At 37.7% G+C, this 27892-nt stretch overlaps 1 protein-coding gene across 1 annotated transcript; it reads left to right on the forward strand.

Moving 5' to 3' along the window:
* The first annotated feature begins 1892 nt into the window (after nt 1–1892).
* LOC146169815 (uncharacterized) lies at nt 1893–27798 on the forward strand. Its single transcript, XM_083387424.1, has 15 exons — nt 1893–2388; nt 2838–3519; nt 3820–3928; nt 4388–4560; nt 5065–5269; nt 5713–7009; nt 9504–9770; nt 11114–11217; nt 16097–16208; nt 19093–19206; nt 21849–22021; nt 22784–22922; nt 23981–24242; nt 26747–26952; nt 27450–27798. The coding sequence occupies exons 1-15, from the start codon at nt 2008–2010 to the stop codon at nt 27519–27521; spliced, it is 4296 nt and encodes a 1431-aa protein (XP_083243550.1). The 5' UTR covers nt 1893–2007; the 3' UTR covers nt 27522–27798.
* The last annotated feature ends 94 nt before the right edge of the window (nt 27799–27892 follow it).

Below are 27892 nucleotides of genomic sequence, written 5' to 3' on the forward strand. Positions count from 1 at the left end.
TTTTTGCAGCTGCCTCATTCGGCTAGCCATTTTAACGCTTTTTTTAAAGTATTGAGGAATTTCTTCTAAAATTACGAGGTACTTGCCCCTTAACTGTCATGTGTTTTTGTCGTTTTTATTCCGTACTTCTTCATTATTAAACATGTTGTATACCTCTCTTAATATAGTAGCTATATGGTATACATTCAGTCGTTGTTTTTTTTTTATATTGTAGCTGTGCTGTTGTTTCTTTACGTACTCTTGCGTATCTCGTTTTATTGCACTGTGAGAAAATGCATTTATTGTTTGTAACCGAATTTATTTTTGGTCGGCTTGGTGCTTTTGTTTCTAGGTTTCTTTTCGCAAAACATTAACATCGTAAATATATCATTCCTGATTTTCTCGGATTTTTCACCAAAAAGTAATATATTAACTTTTTAGTCTCGAGTCAAATGTAAAAAACAGAATATTTGTAAAAAAAACAGAAGGGTCAAGCAGGATCCTTCTATTTTAATGATATAATGTTTTAGCCTTGACCGGGCTTTAGCATACTTAGTCAAAAAAGAAAGTTGTCTTGATTGTTTAAGATAATAATAAAAAGCCTAGGTAAAAGATAATTTAATTCATTTGAAGATACAATAACCGTGGCTAAAGTAAAGTAAAAGTTTACTTTAGCCACGGTAAGCTATTTACTGGGGATGAAAACTTATTTCGCCAATGTAAAAAAACATTTTTACTGGCGTCACTTAAGGCCCGTTTACACTACAGCTGCACTGGGCGTGCAATTGTTTTCACTACAGCTGCAGTGAGCTGCGCTGAGCGTAAAAATCGCAACAAAACGTAACGTTTTTCTGTATCTGCACTGGGCTTGCGTTTAGCAAAGCGTGAAAATCGCTCCAAAGCGTATTTTTTTCCAGCTGCACGGAGCTTTGGTTTAGCAAAGCGTAACTTTAAGCTAGCTGCAGCTGCTGCACGGGGCTTGAGTTTAGCAAAGCGTGAAACGCTCGACACAATATAATTTAAATGCAAATTACGCTTTGCTCAGCTCAGTGCGGCTGTAGTGTAAACGGGCCTTTACCCCTAGTTCAGTTTTCTTTAGTTCACCAGTGTTGTTGAGAAATGGGTATTTATTTTTGGACACATTTACTTTATTACTTCAACCTTTCTACGTCTATATAGGAAAAAGAGGGCAAAGTTGTAGTTACGACAAGTAAGTTAATTATTAATTAAGGATTATACAGAAGAGCTTGTCTATCTTTCAGCAAACCAGCGATGTTAAAAAAGGTGAGTGACACCTGGAATCGCCACTAGAAGCATTTAAGTAAAATAACAGCTTTACTCACTTGATGTCGCTACTGCAGCCTATTACAGCTACACCACTCAGTGAAATTAATCGATCAGGAGGTGAATGAATGTGTTTTGTTATGGATTTTGTTTGATTTGGCCTTGATTCCTGAACTTGATATGTGAAAGCTATTTTGTTGATAAAATGTATGTATGTTTATGCATTTTGATAAATAGTATAGAGAAAAACTACCAGGAGCTTTAGGATTTTTCTGCACTAAGTTAGCTTCTGATTTTAGGAGCAAGTTCATAACGCTTGTCATTGTGAAACTTATTACGTACTGCAGACTCCGCGCAGAGTAAATTCTATTTTTGACAATGTAGAATAGAACATTTTTTGTCTGTAATAGTTTACACTGTGTTATAAAATCAAACAATTGCGGCAAAACACTTATAATCAAAATAATGAAATCTTATGACAACATGCATAATGCTGTTTGCTGTTTGCTAATTTCATAGCTTTTTAAAATGCTTGAACATGTTGTCCATCTAAAGAAAGTCTCCATAGATCAGGGTTACCTTTAAAAATGGATAAAACCTTATATTTATATTGGCAGAAATTTAGTATGTTTTAAATAGCAAACAAGAAAATTTTCGTTGTGTAACTAAGATACCCAGCTTGATTCTTCGCAAAATTTTAAAGACTTGCACCTGAACCCCAAACTCATGTTGTAACCTTTCCAAATGGACGACACGGTTACAGAATACGGATTATTGGAGCTTGGCAATTTACACAGCAAAAAGTTCGGAATAGAAAATGGACTTCAATCGCCCGACCTAAACGGCCAGCAAAGGGACACAATTTCCGATGTCCAGGAGGATTCTTCATTAAGAGAGAGATCCTCTCTGTCCAGTTCAACATCGGGCAGTGTTGCATCAGCAACTGGCACCTTCTCACAATATTTACCGATTTCCTTGCAGCGGAATCGGATGGGCCAGGGTTATGTCGGTATTAACTCGACCTCGTCTGAACCAAAGGATACGTCAGACTCCGACAGAGTTTCACAATTCAAAATCAAAGTGCAAAGCACCTACATGACTCTGGAAGATGACCATGAAATGCAGGTTGGTTTTTAATGACAAACTCTGTCAAGTAATTAAATTTTGTTAAAAATATGTAACTTTATTTGTACACTGCAACTGGTTGTGGTGTCTTTTGTTGGCAGAAAATGAATTAGTGAAACTTTCATAAATGTATTAGCAAAACCAGTATTTACTGTACTATTTCTAAATGTATGTTGTTTTTTAAACTCTTTGAGTCCATTGTTTTTTTTCCGAATCTGTCATGTCTTTTTAACCTTTGTTTGTTTTGCCAATATATAACAGAATAAAATTTAGCAGCTAGTTTTGTTCGACTAATTTTCTACACAAACATTTAGAGTAAAGCACTTATAATTTACCGATCTCTATAAATGATACCCAACTCTATAAATGATAACATTATGCATTAGAACTTCAAGGCAATACAAATTCAACAGTAGTAAAGAATAACATTTTAACTTTTACATTTTTAGGATTCAATAAGTATAGCAAGCGAAAATTCAAATCAAGGCTATCAAAGTGCGTCCTCGTCATCAGTATTTGCAAGTGTCTCGGCCGTACAAACCCCAGTAAAATCAAACAACCATCATACAAAGCAAAACTCAAAGGACTGGGTTACTTTTGACGAGGCTGGTGGCAGCCTAAAAAATGCTGATTCCAAACCAAAAACTTCTGCAGAAACATCAGGCACCAGAATCCCTTTAAATCCACCAGAAATACCACAGAGGAAAGGTAATGTTGCCACGGATCAATCGGGCAATACCCCAAGTCCCAGTTTTGATTTGCTTTCTATGGGGGCGGAGATGTTAACGGAACATTTGCATCGTGGTTCGCCGCTCCTACAGACCAACCTAGACCAGGCTGTTCCACCCATACCAGAAAGACTTATGTCGCCTGTGAGACCGCAGTCGGCAAGTCCCCAGCCAAAGCCCTTTGACATTCGCCTGCCCCCACCCACCTCTGTTGCCCCGTCAAACCGTCGCTCTCAGAGAAACACCCCTAGGCAAGCGAAGGGCACACCTGCCGTCAAATCGCCAGCTGGGCCTCCTGTGCCACCAAGGAAGGATTTTGAATTGTCAGCGCAGGTGAAAACCGCTGCTCGCAAATTGGAATTGACAAGTTCCCAGTGGGTGCAGTTCGAGGAAAAATCAACAGGTCTGCAATAATTTGGATATTTGCAGAATTTCTATATATTTCTTGTTTTTCTTTTCCTAAAATTAGTTTGTTTTCTGCTGTCAGCCATTTAAAGTAGATCTACATATTCATTTATATTTTCAGTACAATTATCTATATATTATCTTGTTACATGGAGTAGATTATTTGTTTTAAACTCAATTCTGAAATCCCTGCACTGCACAAAATCTTTTATGGCATTATTTGTTATTTTTTTTTGCTAATCTAATTTTAAAAACATTTTTATTCACTGATTTGAAACTGTATTATCCTGGTTTATAGGAGACAAGCAAGAAAGTGAACATATCACATTCACTTCTCCTGTTGAAGAACAAAGTGCCGTCAAGTCGCCATCGCCTGTATTGATGAACAATTTGATTGAAATTGATTGGTAAATATATACTTCTTTTCAGCCATTTTGTAGATAGAAAAATTTTAAACAATAAGAGTCACAGGACATTTATGTTTAATTTTCAAATAAAAATTGCTTTTATGGTGTATATGTATTTTTATATAAGAAGGGAATATTTATAAAAAAATTAAAAGAAAATTTATTAAATACAATCAAATACATTTAAAACTTACCTTGTATAAATAAATTTGATTGGAATTGTTTGGTAAATATATATAACTACTTAAATTAGGACATTTTCTAAATTAGTTGAAAAAATGTTTAAACAATTAAGAGTCACAGGACATTTCTGGTAAAAATCATAATAAAATTGTGCTTTTATTGTGTATATTTTCATATAAAAAGGAAAAATTGAAAAAAAAATTATCAAACACATTTAAAATTTGCCTTTTCTAAAAACCTATTTTTTTATGTATTTGTGAATCTGTTCTTATGCAGTGCAAACCCTCCCGTTCCCACCTGTGAAAGTGGTCCAGGTGACGGGGATATGTGGAGGCCAACATCACCATCCTCCACCACCAGCTCTCTAAGGTCCTCCAAGAAGAAAAAGGGAGGATACCTGCATCTCAGTGACACAGATGAGGAAGAAAAACGAAAGGTTCCAGTGGAAGGTAGTGTTCCCAAAACCAATATCTATTTATACTGTATGTATTGTATATAGAATAATTAATGCTCTGATTATGGAAAGCTCAGAATGATAACAATAGTGCCCTGCCTTTTATAGTTATGCTTGAATTACTTCTCAGTTACATTATCTGAAGATGATACAAGCTCGTATCTAAACGTCTTAATAAAGATAATGTCGATCTACTCGTCCTTTTTGGCTTTGTAATTCAGTATCATGCTATATAAAATTAAACTTTTCAAATTGCGAAGTATTTTGTTTACTGCTATCAGTTCTCATGCTGTATGTGTATTATTGAGTTTGAAACTGTTGGTTAGGCTAAATAGTTGAGTAAAACTTTGACTATTTCTGCAACTTATATGAAAAGTTAAATTTGATTATTCATTTTTTTACAAATTTAGATGTGGTGATTATATATGTAAAATATTATTCTGTTTTTCTGTTGGTATAATTTTGGTTATGCTAAAACCAAACACTTTCCTTTTCTTAGCAGGAAGTTGCAAGGTTGAAATAAAGGTCACCGACCTGTCTCCATCAAAACCACTGTCAGCATGGGCACCCATCCGTAACGAGGAGAACGCAGGCTCGTCGGGTAACGTGAGCATGCACAACAGTATAATGGATGGCGTGACACCAGACGATCTTGATGAGGATTTTGCTGACAACGCAAACAGGTATATACAAGAAAGCAGGCTGTAAGACTGTGATAACAAAACACCTTTTGTTTTCTTGGGATAACATTGGTTGAAGGTAAACCTTTTAATCGAGGTTCAAGGTTTCTTAAAGTGATTTTCATTTTGGAGTGATCTTTTACACATTTATACAGGTTTTATAAACTTACACAAAAATGTTTCAAAGAGGATTAAACTAAATTTATAGAGCTCTGCCCTTGCATTTAGGTGTATATTGTACTCAAAGTGTATATTGTACTCAAAGCTTTTAAGTGTTTCATACTTTTTATCAAGTGTATGCTCAGTAGCCACCATTCTTTACTTTTCTCAATATAACGGCTATGTAATAAGTTTGATTAGCACTTGTGCAAACAGGAGACGGGAAATACCTGCCAACTTGAAAACAGCAACACCATGTCTATTTTATTAGGTTCTTTTAAATAAAAAAAAAAGGATTATTGTTGCAGGCTGACTGGTTTCAATCGGGCGGATAAAGGCTCACAGAACAACCTAGTAGACTTTTCGGAATCCGCCGAGCAGTTACAAAACTCAGAGTCGGGCAGCGCAAATAGCAGCCTGGATGGGGACATGGAAACAATATTCGACATGAGTGCGAGGGGCGACAGTCTCAAGAGGAGGATACGCAAAAAACCTGAGAAATCAACGACTCCAACTTTTCAAATCGGATTGGCCGACATGTCGGACAGGTCGTCTTCCGCTGCTGAAGTTGCTCTTGAGTTTGACCCGATTGGGAAGTCACCAGTGGAACAAGTAGAGGCGCAAAACTTGCCGCCGACGAACCCGTTCTGGTGTCCTTCTCCCGTCGGCGACACCGCATCTCTGGCGTCAAGCACAAACGAAATCAACCCGTTTGAAAATTTCAAGTTCCAATCTTCGGCTAATACGCAAACAACCAACACAAAGGCTGCCGTGAAGCTCTCCTCCGGATTTCCGATTCTTCCTCCTCCTCCAAGCTCCAGCAAGATACGAGGATGCTCGGGAAGTTTGAGACGCAGCACTAGGGACTCCTCGGTGTCGTCGCCGGTCGCGCATCCTCCACAAGAGGGCGGAGGCGAGGTGTTTGACAGCCCGTGTGCGACGCCGAGCATTTTGGATTCGTCATTTGAACAGCTGAGCACTGTTTTCGTGACTCCTGTGAAGTCTCCAGTTAAAAGGCACACAAGCAAAGACAGCAGCGCATCTCCACTGGCATTAGACCTTGGCATCGATGTGCCTGACAGTAAAATGGACAGCCTAAGTAAAAAAAGCAAAGAGCCTTCCCCAAGCTGGGACTTAGCCTTTGGAATTGAGGCACCGGAAAACCAGGTGGACCCACAGCCTTCACAAGCTGCTCCTGTATCAGTAGATTCAGTGTCGGTTGCGAGCACAAGTAAGCAAGGCAACATACTAGAAACGACGCTGTCCATATTAGATGTGTTTTCAAAGCCCGTTGAAGAAACGGCGCCTCCGCCAATAAGCTTGGAAGACGCTGATGTAAAAACTTTTCATGCTGTCAGCATCGAGCCCTCCTTTCCCGAGTTGAGGGACAAGTCGCTGGACTCATTGGAGAAACTACAGAAATCGGTTGAAAGCCCTGTAGAGCGCTTTGATGAGGCAACCACAAAGAACCTGCCAACATTTTCTGACTACGATCTTGTGCCGAAAGCCACCGAGTGGAAAATGCTGATGAGATTTCCTCGAGAGAAACATGTAATGAGCTCAAGGAAATGGGTCAGCATCTACGTTCGCCTTGACATCAGAAAGGTAAACAAAATATAAGCTTGTTGTAAAAAAGTATATATAGAATCTTTAATCGGCTTCAAACAAAACCCTTTATAGAGGGCTTCAAACAATAATATTTAAAAAAAAGGCTGTTGTGATTGCTGGCAACACAGTTACTCTTGTTTTTATTTTGTGTTTGCACAGTGCAGCTTGCAGACAATTACATGAAAATCAATAATAATAAATAAAAAAATGTAATCAAAATTAATTAGAATTTTATGACAAGTCAACTCATATTATTTGGTTGAGAAATAGTGAGTAAAAAAAGTATATATATATTATATATATATATAATGGGCTCGATGCTGACAGCATGAAAAGTTTTTACATCAGCGTCTTCCAAGCTTATTGGCGGCGGCGCCGTTTCTTCAACAGGCGTTGAAAACACGTCTAATATGGACAGCGTCGTTTCTAGTATGTTGCATATATATATAATATATCAAAACTTTAATTGACTTCATACAGAACCTTTTTAAGGATTTTTTTTAACAAAGGTGTGAGATTTCTTGAAAAAAAATAGTTCTTGTTGTTATTATGTGTTTGCACAGTTCAGCTCACAGACAATTGCATGAAAATCAACAATAATAATATATATTGAATCTAAATTAATCAGAAATTTTATGACATTTTGTTTTTCTTTGCTTGGGAAAAAATAAAATCAATAAATCTCTGCTAGAAGAGCCCATTAGATTAACTTCCTAACTATATAGCTATGGTGTTCTTGCAATATAGGTGCATTGCCCCATTAAAAAAAGGAAAAACAAGCTATGTTTAGTGTTGCAATTTTTATTAGATTACTTCAAAATGCTTAAATTCGCTGTTTTTATAAGCTTTATCTTTAATCCAGAACTTTGCTAGTAACTCTTAACCTTACCATGGCTGATCTGTTTTGGTCTCAGGAAAACGTATTACAATATTACACAAACCAAGTGTTTTTAGACAAATTTGTTATTACAAAGGAATGCAAAAACGCAAAAGAATTACAGGCATGGTGCAGGGCATAAGTCATTGCATGCTTTGCTGCAATTAGAGTCTGAAGGCAGACACATGCTGGGTTTCTATTTATAGAACCAAGTGCTACTCTGAGAGTATGACAGGCTGTTGCCAGTCAGCGATAAAGCTGTAAATGCACTCCATATATACATGCATATTCTATTATTCTATTTCTTGCAAACACCATGTCATGACTTGTTAATACACTAATCCTAAGTTAATTATATGTACATTCGAACCCCACTTTTCCTAAAACTAATTAGAGTAGTTTGTGTGTGATAAAACAAGATTAAAAATGGAAGGATTGCTTATTAGGTAAATAAGTATGTTTTGTGTTAAACCAATGCATTGCATTTTAAAACTTCATAGATTTATTTAAATCAAAATTTTGAATCCCTAACCACATCTGTCACCCTAAAATTCACAAAAAAAATGATTCACAAATTTTAAGTCAGAATTTATAAATTATTCATGCTGACATGACTAACAAGATTTCATGAGAAAATTTTTAACTAATGTTTTCATTAATCTTGATGTTTTTTAAGTTGAGTGTAATGTTGTTGGTAAGACCAACAGGCATTCTGGTAAAGTGGAAATATCCCAATTTTTTAATACTTAGCTAAGTCAAGTTAATACTATAATTACACCTTAATTTAATATTGTGAATTTTTTTTTCACATATATCTTTTGATATGTTATTTATAAAGAGACCTAAAAACTTTTATTTATACCAAATTTATTTTATAAATATTGTATAACTAGCCATAATTTTCCACAGTTTAATCCTTACTGCTAAATACAATTTTTTTATAAAATAATTTGGTTTTTATTCCATTGATACTTAGCCTTAGTCAACGTCAATATTGGAGCATATTAAATCATAAAACATTAAAATAAAAATTGTTTTCCATGCATAAATTGAGATAAATAACCTAATTTAAAAATTGTTTAATGAAGACAGTTAAATTTAAAAAAACTAAAAAAACTTTTGTCAAGTCAAGTCATTTAAAAACAATGACTACAGTGCAGCCAAGAACATTCATTGTCAACTTAAGTCATTCGACCACTGCTAAACGGTCACTAAAATATTTGCTAGTTCAAAGGATTGTCCCGATCTAAAAACAAAAAACTCTACTTATTTAGCATGACTAATGCTACAAAACCTTCAACGACAATTACTCACAACAGTTGTTCAAAATCTAAAATTTGTATTAGCGTTAGAAAGTTTAGTTACTTTCAATTCTAAACAAACAAATTTTTGATGAACTTACCTTTTAATATAAAAATAGCTGCTTAGGTCACTATAACCATGACCGAAAGACCTTGTGTTGGCTCCAATGCAATATACATCCCTACAAAGGTCCGACAAAAACAAGTATACTTAAACAAAGTAAGTTACTCGAATATCCCTGTATCCCAGGCTGACCACGTGCCCCATGTCTTACCCTGAACTAATCTGACTTAATTTCGCCCGAAAAAACAGGTCCAAAGGCCCAATCTCCAGCTGTACCACAACGCCAGCACCCAGGACCCCTTCTATTTCCTGCCCCTTGCACCCCACGACTGGCAAATCACCGACCCGTCGCTACAGGCGCGATTCTACAACAGCGGAAGTCTAGAGGAGTCGGACATGGAAGCGGTGAAGAGGAAAGTTCATGCCGTCAAGCTACTGCATATCCACTACAAGGAGAAGCACGCCTTCATGAGCAAGCAGGACCAGCTCATGCTCAAAACGCCGTCAGGATTCAAGGTAAATTTCGGCGATGCGTGTTTAATTCAGGCGATGTAAAAGGACGAAGGAAAAGTGAATGAATAAAGATATATACAAAATGTTCAAAATGCTACCTACTCCTGTTTGGGCTTTAATTTTCTTACTACGATAAAGGAAAGGCATTGCGCATTATGTTAAGATTTACGTCATGTCGTTATAAAAAAAAACGGCAATTTTCCCATGGATTCATGAAAACATCTTTTCATGTGTTAGCGCACTTTTAATAATATTTTTTCACTATAATAACGTTTTTTTTTTATAAATCGGTTGTGCTACTTAGCTTTTTAGTATTTTTAACTAGTTACAGGTCTTAGGAGCATAGCCGCACCTTTTGCAATATTGTTTAATTACCTAGGCTTACGTACACCGTACGGTTGTTTCAAAAATCTGTTTTGCCATGACGTTTAATTACTGAGATGTTTTCAGATTTAAACAAGAAAGCTTAAAAAGCAGTTGACCATCGTTACAGCTAATCACGATTTTTTAAGCAAGACACGTGTTTCGATTTCTGTTAGCAATTGTGCTATGCGGGCTGGAATATTAAAGTATATCTTGAACATAATTTTCAATCGAAAATAATCGCTTATGTCTTTGCGCTAGTAAAAATATTGTTTTAACAGATATTTTTTTGTTTCATTTATAAGATTACACCTGACCAAACCAATAGGTTCTGTCTTACGGATTTTAGGGTGTTTAACGTTACGGACTAAGTGTACTTAACGACCTTCTAATTTACCAGTTAAGTTTCAATTTAGTCTGGTTGACATGAACTGTGCGGCCCATAACGTAACTTACTGGTGTGAATTTATTGCTGGAATATCTCAGTGGTCATGACGTTTATTCGTTTGGATTAGTGATTTCCAAACTGTGTGCCTCGAGAGATTGTCAAGTGTGTCACAAAGTTTTATGCAATTTTGGAAAACATGGTATTCGTGTTACCAATATGCATACATGCAAGCATATAGGACTTAAGTAAGCACTATCCATTACAAATTAATAATATTGAGGCATTTACATATAGTTTGTAATGTGTTAAGGGCGATTTGTAAAATTGCTCCATTGTTGTTCTGTTAAAAGTGTGCTGCGAAATATTTAGAATTTGTTTAGTGTGCCGCGAGCCAAAAACTTTTGGAAACCACTTGCGTAGATATGTAACGAGTTCCATGCGAAGGCTAGAAAAAACAGTTACTGTTGTTTGTTTTAACAATGAAAATTGCGTTAAATGAGATGCGATTCGTATGGGAATCCTGTTCTGCCAACATTTTGTTGCCAAAACATTGCGGTGCGATTGATCAAGTTTAATCCTTGCATGAATATTTCAGCATTCGATGAAGGGAAAGCAGGCGGTGAAACTGGGCACGGAAAACTACACGGACCTTCTCAGTCTGCTCTTCGCTGTACGAGACGCCGCGTTTGCCGCTAACAGGTAGAATTTCCAGTTTTAAACCCACATTTTTGTCTTAAATTAATTCCAAGATGCCAGGCACAATCATGTCTCAAAGTTACAAAGCCAATGCGTGTTATTAAGAGACCCATTGCCGTTGAGTGATGTTCACGGCAGAAACGATGTAATGATTTAAAACAGACAAAAAAATTTTTTTTTGGTAAAAACATTTTTGTGATAGAACGAAAAACGACTGGGATTGCGAATATGTAAACATCCTTATTCAAGATCACCTCCATTCACTTCGGATACTCTTCCAAAAGTTGAAAAGAATCTGTGATTCTATAAAATCGGTGAAAATTCCACGTAAAAATGATACGCTACTAAAGAGTCACGTGAAGCACGTAAATCGCTCAATTTTACCGCCTAGTTTTTGTAAAGTAAAAGAAATCAATTTGTCGATAAACAGTCACGTGAAAGTGATACGATTTGAAACGAGACGTAAGGAAGCAAAACACCTGAAGTAAGCTTTTTCTCCGCATGTTTCTGATGTCTCTTTAATTCAGCACTCCTCTTTTTTTTGGATTCCCTTTTTGGAACTTAAAAAATAAATTTATAAACTTCGAGAACGATTGATGTAAGATTAGGAACCCGGTGTCTAGTAATTACACTGTTTTAAAACCGCCTCTTAAATTTGTTAAACTAAAAAAAGTCGTGTTAAACCAAACTTAAATGACTGCATACTATCCCCACATACGCTTTAAAAGGGGGTTCAGCTTTTTTCCGGCCTATAGTTGCACTAATTTTAACCGAAATCGGACTAGTCGAAACATAAGGTACCAAAGTATGGTCGGCAAAAAAAACGGCGTCACGTCAACTGGCCCAAGTTGGCGTTATCATATTCTGCGCTGACGCCCTTCCGACGTTCTGCGTGAGGTCGAACGTTTTGGGTTCTGCGTCCTGTCAAGCTTAAAAGACGGCCGCTCGCTCCAAGGCTCATTAATATTTCAGCAGGGCGCGCGTCCAGCTTTTTGTACCCTTTTCCGTTTTGTCGATTTGCGGTGCTCGGCTGTCTGCCAATCCAGTCAACGCCGCTGCCGATTTTTTGCTTTTGTTAGACTACAAACAAAACAAATGCAGATATTTGACTAGTCCTTACCGGTCGATTTTCAATTTTTTGAAACATGTTCTAAAATTTGTTTTACCTAACGGGCCCTCGTTTGATTTCTTGATTTCTTTAAGAACTGTGTAATTTATTTAATACGTTATGAAATTATTAATAAAAAAAAAAAAAAAAAAAAAATATTGATCTAACATTCAAAGTAGTGCTTATACAAACTTATTATGTACACATTCTTTTAAACTATATTATCGGTAAAAATCGTTGAGTAAAATCTCTTTCAGAATATACAATATGCGCCTTGCCAAAAAAATAGCCTAACCCTGCTTTTTAGGCGGCCAACCCGCATATTAAATGTAAATCTAAAATGGAAAAATTACCTGGCTGGTCTCACACTTTTAAACATTTTTATAGAAGGCTTTCCTCGACATGCAAATACCAAGTGTTTCCAGTAAAAAAGAAAAATTGCGTCGTAAGAAAGGTTGACATTTGAAGTAGGATTAATTAAAAACGACGATGAAATTACTTGCTAAACAATTAACGTTATTGAGAAATGGAGCTTGTCATAGTGCTTGTGCCTTCTGGCCTGGTATGTATTTCCTCTGTTGTATGTCCTTGATATAAATGGTACACCAACTTGGTCCCAGTCGCGCTGTCAAAACCTGACGTCCATGTTATTTGCAAATGTCGCCATATGTTGCCGCGTTTCGCAATTAACTAACTCGAAGGCAAGTTATTGATTAATTTGGCTTGGAAGTCAAAAACAGCGTCCAAATGCCTCTTACGAAACTCCAGGGATGTTTCGGTACGTAGTAGGGCTAGGCCAGTTTCTGTTGGAACTATATAGGACAGGGGTTCTTAAACTGGGGTCCATGGACCCCTTGGGGGTACGTGAACTTAGTTTCAGGGCGTCCATGAAGGCCTATTTGAACTATTAATGTATTAAGCAATCTATTTTTCAAAGAAAAGAGTAGGCTATAGGTAAATTTAAAACGTTTTTGCACTTAATATACTTAGACTTACGTTTCACATATTTGGATCGGAAAAATCACATTTCTGTTTTTATTACTACGTAAGTTTATGACGTCATCTCTAAAAATTTCTTACCTACACTGGTAAATTATTTTGGGGGTCCTCGGTAAATAAGTTTAAGAACCCCTGATATAAGATATAAACAGAGAGACGTGCTGAATTTAACTCGGTTTTCGGTTTGCGAAATATTTCCAGATATTCCTTCACAATATTTAAACTTTCTCTTGCTTCATTACCATCCCTTGATTTGACGAAGGTGTTAAAGCGTAACTTCTTAAAAATTTGGTCACCAGATTAATTCAAGAAGTTTTTTTTTTGACTTGGAGATTGTGGTCGGGATTTTCCTTTAGCACAATATCTCCAGTTTATTGCCTCGTTTTTAATACGGTTTCAACTTTTATGATAACGTCCTTTCAAACATTGCTCAAATATTACAGGTATTTTGGGCTTGAATTTGTAAAAAACAAGGCTTGTCTGGGTATACTTCGACAGTAATGTCCAACCGGGCTTAAGTTATTCTCTATTCGAAATAGCAAAGAGGAAATAACCTTGCCACGCGCGTCGCGTCTGTTCATCTAATCCTGTGAATATGAGGTACTTTCCACAGGAGTTAGAACAATATAGAAACTCAGCGTGCCTCCGACCATTGTTCTAAGATCCTGAGAGTAAATTTCGCCGAAATTTTCCACGATAGGAGGAGCTCTTTACGCTCTCGTTGAGGATGCGATAGTCGCGATACCATTAACCGCAAACCGGATCCTTGAAATCATCACAAGCTACATGCGCGTTTTCCATTTGGTTGAAACAGTTGTGTTCTCTAGTAAAAACCAAATACTAAGCGTAAATAAAGCTTTGTCGACTTAATTCTATTCACTTGACTTTTTATAAGTGAACAAAACATCAGACAAATAGCATAAATAGATTCGAATTCAAATAATATGGGCCACGTCTTCGCATTTGTCCCATAGTTTTCTCAAATTTCAGAAAAAGATCTTGGTCAGGCCGATCTTAACAAATCTAACCATGCGAACTGCGACCAAACAATATCAAATCATACGGCGAGACCCATAGTTTGAGAAACTTTGGGTTAAGACAACCGATCCAAACAAGCCCGGGCTGCGAGTACTTATAGTTTTACCTCTTAAAAAATCACCTACGAATTCACCAAAAGTCAAAGAAGGCTTTTGATCATAGAACCAATGGATGCATCATAGAATTACCACTGAGACCAACTTATCATGCAAAAGTGGTAAAAATGCACCCGTTGTAAGTTTAGTATCCTTAGAATTAAATAATCATATTTTGGACTCGCCAGGAGTAAACCACTACTGACCACGAAAACAAAACAGATTAGCGTTACGCATAGCATGTAAGATTAAAACCTAGTCGAAATACGTCGCTAGCTCATTAACGACTTTTTTGTTTCAGAAATTGCGTGATTTTAGACTTTTAGAGCATATTGACTGAAGATTGTTAAAAAAGAATAAAGTTCCCGTGCAGAAATCAAATATGCTAACTACTTCTGTGTATGGGCTTTGAAATTCATTCTGCGTCTAATAGGATGTTTCTTTAAGGCACTGATTCTCAACCTTTTATGGCTTATGGCACCCCGTAAAAATAATAAATTGATTTGCGGCACCCTGATTGGAATTTTTGTTGAGTATTTTACTGAAATGTCACTATGATTAGAACTGGAGCACCACCATTAACTTAACATGTAGGAAATGTCGAATGTTATAATGGTGTTTAAACGTACACTAAGAGTTGTATAAAGAAGCTTACCAATTGAGCAAGTATCAGATTCTTAAAAATTCTTAAATACCTATCGGCGCCCTTGAGCATTAGAAATAGCACACAAGGGCGCCGCGTCACCCCGGTTGAGAACCACTGCTTCAAGGATCCCAAAACCATTTACAGCTGGTTTGGGCCTGTCGATCACTGCTTTAACATATCGGTTTAAAAGTTTTAGCACAGCTCAAAGTTAAAAAAATTAGAAATACTTTAGACGAACCGACGATGGCGCGAAATCAGAGTTGCCAAAAAGTGTTTAAACTTGAAATGTCTTTCATTGCTTTTAAATTGGTTCGCACATTAAAACGTTTTTGAAACCCATGTTTAAAATAATTAAAAAAAATATGTTTTCCAAAATGCTTTAAATTAAATTTGCCAAAAGTTGTGTGTTGGAAAGTGACGTAGTAATTCAATTTATATGTATTTGTTATTGTGCTTAACATGGAGTTTATGCTGTTTTGTTTTCGTATTGTATTAACACACACCAGGAAATCCAAAATTAGAAAAGGTGTCTTCTTTCGAAGTTTCAGAATGTCCTTGCATTATTTCATATAAATGTCTGGCAGCCCTGGAAATATAAATTATTTTAAGCATCTGATCATGTACTTTATCCGGAATCGATCCGATCCGGTATCAAATGACGTCATTACTGTGCTTAAACACGTAAATTAGAAAAAAACTAAACGTTCAAAATACCTTTTGTCCAATTTAAAAGATCAAAACTTGCTTTAAAATCAGGAAGTAGTTTATTTACGTTAACCCATTATTGTTTGAACAATTTAAATTTTCTATTACAAAACGCTGTGTGGAATCGCAAACTCTGGCTGGAATTCCTATATTAATTCGGTATCAGATCGGCCCCGATACCACCATAGTATCGGACGAGTACCGATACTACCACTTAGAATCGGGTATCGTCTTCTATCCGATATTATAGCACATCGCTACATTTGACTTTTACTTGTTAAACGTCCCCAGGCTCCAGATCTGCATGAAGGAGAACGAAGCTGAGCAGTTGGTGGGCAGACAGCAGCTGATGAACTACCACTCGAGAGACGAGATCGTGTTTAACTTGAGGGACCAGTTCAGGGTAGGCAGCTCGTTTTTTTCTATTCTTGCACCAGGCTGTCTTTTAACACTGGTGTCGTGTCAAAAAACGATTATTTATAAATCAGCTGAAGGCTACTGGTAGCCTAAACTAATGGTCTTAAAGCAATTTTGATAAAGTAGGCCGCGTATTTCTATTCTCCGAAACTCCTGTGTTGGTCCTTGAGATGTCAGACACTTGGTATTGTATCTCGATACCAAAATACCAATTGACACAATTTCTATGGTCAAATAAGCAAAGTTGATTAAATTTAACAGGTCAATGATAATGTTTTTTAGATTAATAGACCGAAATTTGCTTTTGCGCTTAGAACTTGTCTGCCTTTAATTTTAATTATTATTAAACATTTTAAAATGGTCATAATTGTGCTAATCCAAGTGTCTAATTTCACAACCGCAAGCAATAATTGCACTTGAAACTCGGAATGTCTGATTTTAAAATGGGCCGTAAAAAGTTAAATTTCTCCGAAAGTAGTCAACTAACAATAGGAAGTAGCTCAACCGAAGCATATTTGTACCAAATATTATGAAAAAATACCAACGTTTCAATTAATTTATTTGACCACAGTAATGACGTCATTCGGTATCAGATCGTGTTGTTGCACTTTTTATCTAAAGATGTTCGTATCCATAACTAAACGAAATACTGAGTATCAGACATCCTACTTAAAACGCGGCGCGAGAGTCCCAAGCTCATAGGTATTTAGCCAATTATCCTTGAATTGCTGTCGATTAAAATGTCATTTTCTAATTTGCGGGTACCAAGAAATCTTTACGAGACGCTTGCTTACTACCCGAAGGCATTTACTGCGAATAACCTTTACTGCCAACTAGAGTTTGCGGTTTTTTGGTAAGACGTAAAATAAACATTAAAGCCCGACCAGAAAAAACTTAAAATTTTGTGAACGATTAAGTCTCATTCATTTGTTTCGTTCTTTAACTATTTATTCTTCAAAATTGAATTTTATGTTAAGCTGAGATTGTTAAGTCCCATGGCTGCTATTAATATAAGCACACACCTATAGAGTGGTCGTTTTCCATTAAAATCATAGTTTTTGTTGGGTGGAGAGTAATTCTAACAATTGATGTAAACGTAACGCCTATTAACCTGCAAATATATTTGTAACTGTTTTCGTACAACCATTTGGCATTAGCGTTAAAACAAAGCCAATCAACCATAAAACAAGCTAATCAAGAGAAGGGCCTTAATCGACCTAGGGCGGCCAATTACGCCCGCAACCGCTTTCTGACGCAAATTCGATTTTCTTGCGGCACAGCGCGCCCGTGTTGGTTTATTTAGCCAATACAAATGTCTGCCCACAAACGGCCTTGACCGAATTTTGCAAAAACACACTCCGCTCGTCTGTAATTTTTTCTGGCGAATGCGTTTAAATGGCCTTGGTGGTAGCAGCTCCTGTTATTGTTTTTAGATGCGGCATTTTTGATAAATCGGCCAGAGTTCTCCGAACTGTTGGTTTGCTTAAATTTAACCGTGTTGACCTTGCCTAAATAGATCCTTTCTAACAGAAGTACATTAATATTGGGAACACGCAATAAGACCTATTAAGCAACAATATTTAACGCGGAATTATCTGTAATACTATATATAGTATGAAGAACGACATAATAAACCCTATAACAATACGCATTGATACCGTCGACCGATTAAAAGCTATTAATACCTGAACCTGTCGGAATGATATCTAAAATAAACATATAAAACTGTAGGTAGAGGGTATGGGACGATTGGGCGCCGCTGTTTTGGCATCTGGGCTGTTTGCCCTTGTTTGGGGTTAGGGTAGGGTTAAATTTTGATTTGGGTTGAAATTATTAGTGGCGTTAGTAATATAGCTAGGGGTGGGGTTCGAGGTTAGGTAAAGGTTGTTTAGATATTATTCTAGATAAGTAGGGTATTTTTTGGCGGGTTGAGGTCTTAGTCGATTTAAACCTTTTTCCGGCCCTTTAACTATTTTCCATCATTAGTCTTATTGAGTGGTATTTAATTCCAACCGTGAGGCTGTTCTAATTTATCTCTTATTGCTCGCATTCTTATCTTTATAGTTGCTTCAATAAAATTTGAGTTCGTTTTATGCTGCTATCAATAGTGAAAGTTTCAGCTTGTAAGAATCAGTTCATTCAACAAAAAATCAATGTTGGCCACTTAACACCCCCACTTAAAGCACATTAAGCTTTCATCTCAGTCAACTCACTAAAGGCGCAAACACGGCCCTAAACCGGCCAGTAAAAAGGAGCCCGGCGATATTGGAGCCGCCATGTATAAAAAATTTGACTTGTTCGACAAATTTGCGACCCGCAATTCTCCTAGGCATCAAGTCATCGATTTTGCTTCTGTTCGGCGACGACTTGAGCCGCTAAGCCAGTCAATCTGTCCAGTCGGTCGATAAGGTGACCCGTGGCTGCTGCCAATCTATACTGAAGATGCTACGTTTTTAGATTTTGTTTTTTGACCTGTGTTGAATGGAAACTGCATTATAAATAGAACGGATCACACGGTTTTGTGACAGCTTTTCTACCAAAATCAATATTCCTAGAACACGTTTCTCATCGATCTTTATTGTCCTTGGCCAAACCGACCTGAGAGAATCAGAAAAAACTCGACTAAAAATGCTGCATGAACGACAAGATTAGAACACGTTTCTCATCGACGTTGCCGAAACGTTTGAACAATAAAGCATGTCGCTTTTTACGTCTATTTGCGCCGTTATTTTTACTATTAACATCCTTATGTGAAAGTCGTAGTAAATTAATTAAACCACTTCGCAACTTCATCTTCTATTGATCCCAGTATATCGACTGTTTAATGCAAAGCATTGTTCCCTTATGCATTTTTGCCTTTTCTCTTTCAGGGCGTCGTCTCGACCGAGGGCAAGATCGAAGCCTGCTGCGTCAGAGTTCACGTGTTCGTGACGTCATTCCTGTCCGGTGACCCCCTGGTGACCTTGACGTTCAACGACAAACAGGTCAGCAGCTGTCTGTTGTCTTTTGTAGTACGGTATATAGTGCTACTTTGAACTTTGAATAACTTTTCAACTACAGCCGCCTTAACCTTTTAGTGGCAACCAATCAATGGTTTTCAACCTTTTCTGCGCGCCCAACAACACGTAGTGACTTTTTGCTGTAGCTGCATACCAACTGGTTTTTAAAACTTAACCAATGTGCTTAAATTTACTTACATTATTAGGGCAAAAACGAACTCAAATTATGCATTTAAAATTTGATCTAATGTGGCAAAGAGAATGTAAACTTGTAAAGCCGCAAAAATTTTAAAAGTTGTTTCAAACAGGCGTTAATTTTCATCCTCGCTGTTTTTCTATTTTGTTTATTTAAAATATTAACTATCATTTTTTTTTCTTTTGGCCTAAATAGTTTTTTCTATATTTTTTATGTATGTTGTCAGTGAATATCCTTAGAACATAGGTTCACAATGAGGCGTTGTATTAAGAGCAGGATTTTATTTACCTTTACTATTATGTATGTCATGGCGTAACAATAAAAAAAACGTTATTAAGGAATTCTTTAACAGAACTTTCTGGTGTGAAGGTTAGTTTGTTTTAAAAATTGGGGTAACAAAAAATTGACAGTTGGCTGGTGGAATTGTGTGATTAAGATTGAATATTAAGCGATAGTAGACATTATTTTTTTCTCCGTGCACACTTTCTTTAACAGCGTGCTAAATCCACTGCCTTGAAATAAGTCATTCTTAAATTACTTAGGTGCCAGTCAAGTATTTGCGAAAATAATAAAAAAAAAAAAAAATTGGGAAAAACTAAGAGAATTTCACCAAAAATTTTTAAATGAAAACACCAAGTCCTATTTAAGTTTTTTGAACAAATTACTTAAGTCAAGTCAGTTCGTGTCATTCTGCAATGACTTAAGTCAATATATAAACTGTTGCTACCAGGCATAGTAACAATATTTTTTCCTTGTGTTTTTCCATATATCATACTATACGAACGTTCGGTGCCACTCACCCTGAAGAAGGCGATTTTAAAAAGATTGCCGAAACGTTGGTTAATAATTACAATTACCAGACAAACTGTTTTTTGATTATTACGACTTACGTCAAGTCAGTTCATGTCATTTTGAAGAAAAAAGTCTTATGTAAAAGTCATTTTAAAACAGTGACTATAGTGTACGCAAGTCATTGACTTAGGCTTGGTTGGAATCGCACGCACGAGGTTCAGCGTGTCTTCATACACAATTTTTACTACAAATAACAACTTTGGCGACGTGTTTGTTGTCGATTTTGTTCGTCAAAGTTGCGGCGTCCAACGATCGAAACCGCCCAACGATCGAAACCGCCCAACGATCGAAACCGCCCGTTAGTTCGATTGCCAAGCGTCGCTATCAGGCACGATGCCCAAGAGAGGAAAGACTTGCTAAACGACCGACGACCGATCAAAACATGGTCGCCCTGTCAATGCGAGGTTTTCTCAGTAACTTGGCGACCAGGAAGTCCTATATTCGCTGTGCGGCTGTTTGACACCAGCATGAGCTGCTCGCCGTTTGACAAGCCGCGCCATTCGCTTTCTGGTTACTTTTTTATGTATTTGTTAGCAGGGGCATCAATTTTGGATAATACCCTTGATCTTAACACAAAATCGAACTACCAGAACTTTTTGTGTTTTTTTATTAGTTTTACAACCGAGAGCTGCGAAATTGTATTATTTGCTGAACATTTGATACGATATTCTCTAGCAGCCCCGAAATCATGCTACTATACAGTGAAAATATTAAGACAAAAATAATTCGATTAATATGTTGGGGAAACTATATCTTTCGAATGTTTACCTTTATAATATACGTGACTTTCAAAGCATTTTAAGAAACAGTTTCCGCACATTGGTTTAATTAATGTTAGGTGGAAAAATTCACAATGGTTTGTTTTCGTTGATAAGATTCCCATAACGAACAAGACGAAACAAGGAAAACGATGTAGATTACACAATAGGACACGAACAACACTAACTTAAATCTTTCAGTATGGTATTTTATACATTTTGTTGAGGCTGCAGTTGGTTTAGAAGGAAAATAATATCCAGACACTTGGCACAGGCCGGTATTATGTTTAACGGCAAATTCCTCGTCCAGTTCTCCATTAGCGGATTTTGGCTTTTTCTCTCTTTTAAAAAGATATCGATGTAGCATATGCGTAGCACTTGGTTACAATTGAAAACTACAACCAAGTGTAGGATCTGCTATCTGTTAAAAAAGGGATCCAACCACCAATCTAGTGATGTCAGATGCTTGAAATTTATTGCCATACCGATATTCGGTGTTTGGACAAAAAGTTTCGCGATCTCCAAAGACGCCAAACCTCGCTCAAACAAGAAAAATGTATGAAATTCAAACCTAAAGAAGTGATTTTTTAGGTTATTGGGCAAAAAATCTGCCTTACCTCCGGTTGTTAACCTGCTTCTTTAATGAATTATAGCTTTCAAAGTAGAATTCGCAAATCATAGCTAAAATTCTTTGGTATCGAATCGGCACCCATACCAGCCCAGTATCATACGAGTACCGGTACCATCACCTGGCATTCGGCTCTGATCCAATATTACCGGACATTCCTACCAATCTTTCACTTACATACTACACCGCACAGGTGGAGGGCTGTGAGGTTGTTCGCCGCGAGGACATCATGCCTAGCAGCAACGACCGCTGGGTGGAGCTAAGTGACGTCGACCTGCACCGGTCTAGCGCCGCACGCGGATACGACGCCAAGACCGCCTCGGTGATTTTTCGACCTCCTGACGCCTGTCGATTCGAACTAATGCGGTAAGTGCGCAACAATTGTTGCCGTTTTTATTGGGTTTTCGCAGCTAATGCTGTTTGAGCTGTTTTATTAAGAAGAGTGGATTATTTTTTTAATTTTTTGGGGGGAATTTTTTGTTTTAAGTTTGTGATCGGTGGGCAAATTCAATTGCATTTCATAGGATGCAGTCGTTTGGTGGGCCACGTGTTTAAAACTGGGGCAACACAACTGCTCTGTCACCCTCTAAGTACAAACTATTTTATAACCGAGGTCGATTTAAGGAAAATCCCCTAACGATGTCTGACTTTGGCGTCGTAGAATTAAGTTACCAGCAATTTTAGTGGAATTTCACAAAACCCCTCCGAATCGAAATTACACAAGATAATCTAAGACCTAAGTAACAAGTTTGAACAAGATTGCCCTAATTGTTTAAACCTTAATGTATGGATTGCTCTTGTGGTCAGCTAAAGTACTTCAACTGGTGAGAATTCGAACAAGATGTATTTGATTTGTCAAAAGTGGATATTTTTGTAACCTATACATTTTAAACAAATTATGGTTAGAAAAGAACAGTACGGCAAACTTTATTGCAAGCTATACAAATTATTTTTAGGGCTATAAAAATGAAGTGTTTAATATTTTCATGGAACTAAAATTTATTCTCTAACTATCAAGTATTTACCTTAATAAACGAATTGCATTTAAAATCGTTTTCTTTATAGTTTTGAAAATGCCCATTTTGAACCACTCGCCTCATTGAATGCTACGCCTATATATTCACACAGGTTCAGGTGCCCGTATACCGAAACCGAGCTGCCGGTGTCCATAAAGGCGTCAATCGTTGTGATAGGCCCCCGCGTCTCGCTCCGCTGCGTTCTGAGGTCAGGCGGAGGTCACAGCGCTAACAAGGACCCTCTGACGCAGGTGAGTTGAATTTCCACTTTCTCGGACACTTGTCGTATTTTTACTCGACTGCTTTGATTAATAGCTACCTCTCGTCTTGAAAAAACCTGACTTTATCGATTGAACCTCACGTTCGGTGAATGAAGCTCCTTTAAAACCAACTTTTCAGCAGATGCTTCATTCCTTTGTTTTAAAGGCAATAACTCTTTTGTGAAATTTTAGTTTTTCACTTTTTGGCGAATTTGAAGTGCTGGTGATTTGTGCGAAAAAATTGGATAGGCTTAATTTGACTGGCTTCATTCAAATTTTTAATCACAAGACTCGGTTGATTTGGACTCGATTTGGATTTGACAATGGCTTTAGTCCGACTAATTTTGTTTCAAAATGATCCGTCGTAAATTTTTGTCACTCAAAACATACTTTTATTAAAAGTTTTTTTGCAAATGATTTAAATTGGACTCGAGTTATTTTTGGGAATAACCTATATCCGGGCTTGTGTTGTGACTTTCTGCAAATGACTTGGTATGGGTTAAAGTTGATTTGTAAATGACTTTAAATCGATTTGTCAAAACAGCAACTGCATAACAACTTGTAAATTTATATAAATATCTAATACTTATCTTGCACTGAATATGTGATAGTAGAAATCACCTTGACCCTTACAAGATAAATGACGACCCTAATTTCTGATCAGTAGCAGCAGACTACTCTAGCAAAGCTAGCAATTCAGCTTATAAGATATATGTTTCGCCAACAAAGGCATCGTCAGTATATCTTAATTCGAATGACTAATTTTTTTTCATTGATTTAACGACCATCAGGTGGCAGTCTTACGACTGAAGAAAACCTTTAAATCATGTCAGGGTACTATCTAAGCTATAAACGATTTTAAGATAAAACCAAGCCAAAAATAAACCTTTCCAGTCAGAAAAATATATATATGAAAAGCGTGATTACCCTACCCCAGTCTTCACCCATTCATCCCCGAACCCTTCCCAATACACCGCAGCTATTTATTAATTACCTAAATAATTATTACTAACCAAAATAGTTATTAATTACCAAAATTAAACGATCAGGTTCCGTGTGAAGACGTCGCAATCCGCTTCTACGTACCTGACACTTGGGCCCCGGCCTTCCGACGCCCCGGGCGCTTTCGGCTCCGTTCGGTCCACGCCAAGCGCATCGTGAGGCGCCCTCCAACGGTGGCGTCGGCCCCTGGTGCCAGCGGCGTCGTGCGTTCCAACGCTGTCCTCGAGGCCTCGGTCGGCGGCGCCAAGTACGAGGTGGCCTATGGCGCCATCGTGTGGCGGATCGGGCGCTTTCCGGAGAAAAACGCAGGTGAGAGATTTTGTTTTGTTTATTTATTGTTTATTTGCCTGTTTAAGGCTTTTATCGGATCAGCGTTTCCGTTAAATCTAGTTCGATGACTGAGTTCTAGTGCAATCCATCTGCACACAAGTGAACTATGGCTTACTACCATCAGGGCTGCGGAGTCGGTTAAAAATAACTCGAGTCCGACCCTGCCCAAAAAGTTGAACACGAGCCGAGGCCGAAGTCCGGTCGAATGTGCGTTTTCGTCGAGTCCTGTGTCCTGCTCCTACGTTACAGCCTGTATTTCTTATAGGGGTGTCGTAAAATGTATCCATCTCCAACACCTGGTTGAAAAATAATCCACTATATGCTATTTCACCTTTACAATTTACTGTTTGCAGCTTTATCAGTTTCGAAATTAGGTACTGCGCATGTGCACGTTGGGCTCGGGATTAGGGACTCGGGTAGTCTTACTCGAGTCCGACTCCGTAGCCCTGATTACCATGGACAAAATGATCTGAGAAAGAATATTTCACTTAATCTTTTCATTTTATTACGTGGTGGGCAAATATTTACCATGGTCAGTCTAGTGTCTGTGTTGCAAATTGTTAACTGGAAAAACAGCAGGTTTATCTAATAGCATTATTCCCTCTTCCTTACCAAACATTCCGTTGGGTAACACAACATAACCATCATGCATATAATTGTTGGTGTTCCTCAGTTAAACAAATGCCCCATTTAAATATTTATTTAATATTTTAACGTTTTTTGTCGTGGAATCTCATGTCAGGTCTATTGAGCGCCAGAAACTAGCACCGCAGATCAAAGCCGTTCGTCCCAGCGATTTATCTAAACACGATTTAAACAATGAATAGGAATTCCCCGTTCTGGTTTAGTTGGATTGGAAATTTTGATTTTGTAATAAAGCTGGTAATCCTGTAGATCCCAATAGTCTAAACGCGTCTATGGCAATAATTCGGAATGCCCCTTGAGACCGCTAACCCGCCTTGAACCTTTCTTGCTATCGTAATTTTTCATGGTTTATTCTACAGGAAAAACGATTCCCCTATCAAAAATACCTAAGACAAGAAAATAGAGTGTTCTATTTGTTTTGCGTTGTAGTGTTTTAGTTTTAGGAGATTTATTGCGCGTAAAAAGAAAATCCTGCCAAACCCCGTAGTTTAAACACCTCCTCTAATTAATTCTAATACTTCTGAAACCTCTCCCACCGCTATGTTTATGACCTCTTGCGCACAAGTGGTACAGGTAATCGCTAGATGTGCTTACGAGGCTTAAAAAATAGCCGGCTCCATTTATGCCACCTTCAGTTTTATGGTTTAAACTTTAAAGCAGAACGAAATATGCCAGAAAAAGAGTGCTTGCCAACCCTTCCTGGAAAAAAAGCACTAAGTAGCCAAGAGTAAATGTAAAAAGTAGCCATAAAAATAGAGCCGGCCGCTAACGAAAGCGGCTACTCAAACCGGGCCCTTTTCTGATTCATCGACTAATCGCCTTCACCGCATTCACCTTACTTTCTGAGAAATGCTGACACGTTGTTAACCGCCCGAAAATTTCTCCCAAAAAGTTAATTGGTTTTTTCCCTGTTTACGGTTACGCCCGCTTGCGCACTGCCTTCACGTTTTTGCCGCGTTGGCTTGTTGTGCGAACGTTGTTTTTTGCTATTGTGTAAGCTGCTTGAAGAGTGTTTATTCAGAGTTTAAACGTTGCCAACAAAACAGCCTAAAGGCATGAGCCATGTCAATACTCCGTACTCGTGGAACTGTTGAAGTGTGACTTTTAATATTTTAAATAACATTGTGTTAAAAAATTAGGACTTAGCAGAATACAAATCTACCTTTAGTTTAGTTTTGACTTTATCATTTAAAACGATTCTCAGAGAAGCCCAGACGCACACATTAACTTACTGCAAATTCGCCAACTTCAAATGACATGAAAAGTAAAACAAAAACCAAACAAAATGAACTCTCTGTCGCAACCAATTTTTCAATATTTTTTTTCTGGAAACAATTTTTGTTCCGCCGGGACTGGAACAAAAAATGAATAATGCTTTAAAAATCTTCCTCTAGTTTTTTTTGGAAGGTTAAAAAAATAATCTGCCTTTGTGTCAGAGCTGCGAAGTCGGACTCGGGACTTGAGTAAGACTACGTAAAACTTCATAGAGTTCCGAGTCCGACGTGCGCTTGTGCTGTACCAAATTTTGCAACTGTTAGACCGCAAACTGTAAATTGTAAAAGTGAAATAGCATACGGTGGATTATTTTCCTATCACGTTTTGTGGGTGGTTGAATTATATGACGCTCCTAAAAGTGAATTGCGGAATATCCACTCTCTTTTAGCTCCGTAAATGGGTGAAATACAGGCTGCAGAGTTCGAGCCGGAATCGGACTTGACAAAATTTGCACATTTGACTGGAGTCGGACTCGGGTTATTTTAACCGACTCCACAGCCCTCTTTTGTACCACTTCACATTATGCACTTCACACCCCTAACCCCAACCCCCGTTTCCCCCAGCGCTCAACACGCCCCAGATCCTCTCGTGCAAGCTCGAGCTGGCCTCGGAGCGGGGATTCCCCGATGACGCACGCTTCCGTTCCTGTGACGTCGAGTACAAGATGCCGAGCGCGACTGCGTCAAATGCGTGCGTAAGATCCGTTCACCTGCCCAAGAACGCCAAGGCCGACAAGTTCGCCTGTTACGAGTCGCATTATATGTACAAGGTATGTTTTGGGTTTTTCTCGACAATTTATGCAATGCACGGATCTGTAAATTGGCTTGATAATAAATTCCAAAGCCAAAAAGGTCGAGTAGATCGACATCGTCTTGATTAAGACGTTTTGATACGAGCTTGTATCATCTTCAGTTAATGTGTCATTCTGTTTCGCAATTTTAAAACTGTAAGTTGTTTGTAGAAAATCGATAAAATAAGCTTAGGACAGCAAGCATAATATGTGTAATGTAATACGTCATTGGTGTACGATCTGTGTATTGGCATGGTAGAACATTGTCTTTATTTTTATGAGGGTCATTGATTTAACAGATTTGCTGTAATCTCGTAAGATTTGGTGGTATGCTAAACCATAGAGCGCCCTGTACTAAAGTGAACTTTGGACTTCATCTAATACACGCTACAATATTGGTTAGCTTTAGTCCTTTATGTCATTGGCTTAGCAGCCTAGGGACCCAGCCGTATTATTTATTTATTTTTATTTTTTAGGTCGGGGTCAGTGTGACGCAAGAGCGAGACGAGATGGGCAACAGCGACCAGCCGAACTGCGCCCACCAGTGACATCACGCCCTGATGACGTGTGCGCTCGCGAATTCGAGCCGCGCCGTCGCACGGTGAAGCGTTTTATTTTACCTACTTCCGAGTTTTTCTGTTTTTTTATTGTCGCCTTGTCGGCATTTTTTTATTTATTTATCAACTTTGGCCGCATATTTTTGCTGCGCGGTTTTTTTTGTTGAATTGCGATCCTCAAAACACCCGAATGAAATCCCTGTCTAGATGTTGTATAAAGTTAACCGCTTCTGTTCCTTAGTTCAGTGCTTCTCAACCTTTTTTTTGCGGCGACCCAAAAATTAAACCGTAGTTTCAACGGCGAAGCTTTTGCCTCTCTTTACCGAAATTTTTTCAAGCGTCTTTTTGTACAAGACATAATA

Source organism: Ascidiella aspersa, chromosome 1, assembly GCF_963924565.1.
Source record: "Ascidiella aspersa chromosome 1, kaAscAspe10.2, whole genome shotgun sequence".
NCBI classification, from domain to species: Eukaryota; Metazoa; Chordata; class Ascidiacea; order Phlebobranchia; family Ascidiidae; genus Ascidiella; species Ascidiella aspersa.

Coding starts and splice junctions, on each gene's coding strand:
- LOC146169815 (XM_083387424.1), top strand. CDS start 2,008: ATGGACGACACGGTTACAGAATACGGATTATTGGAGCTTGGCAATTTA. Junction 3,520..3,819: donor GTTCGAGGAAAAATCAACAG/GTCTGCAATAAT, acceptor CCTGGTTTATAG/GAGACAAGCAAGAAAGTGAA. Junction 22,022..22,783: donor TGTCGATTCGAACTAATGCG/GTAAGTGCGCAA, acceptor ATATTCACACAG/GTTCAGGTGCCCGTATACCG.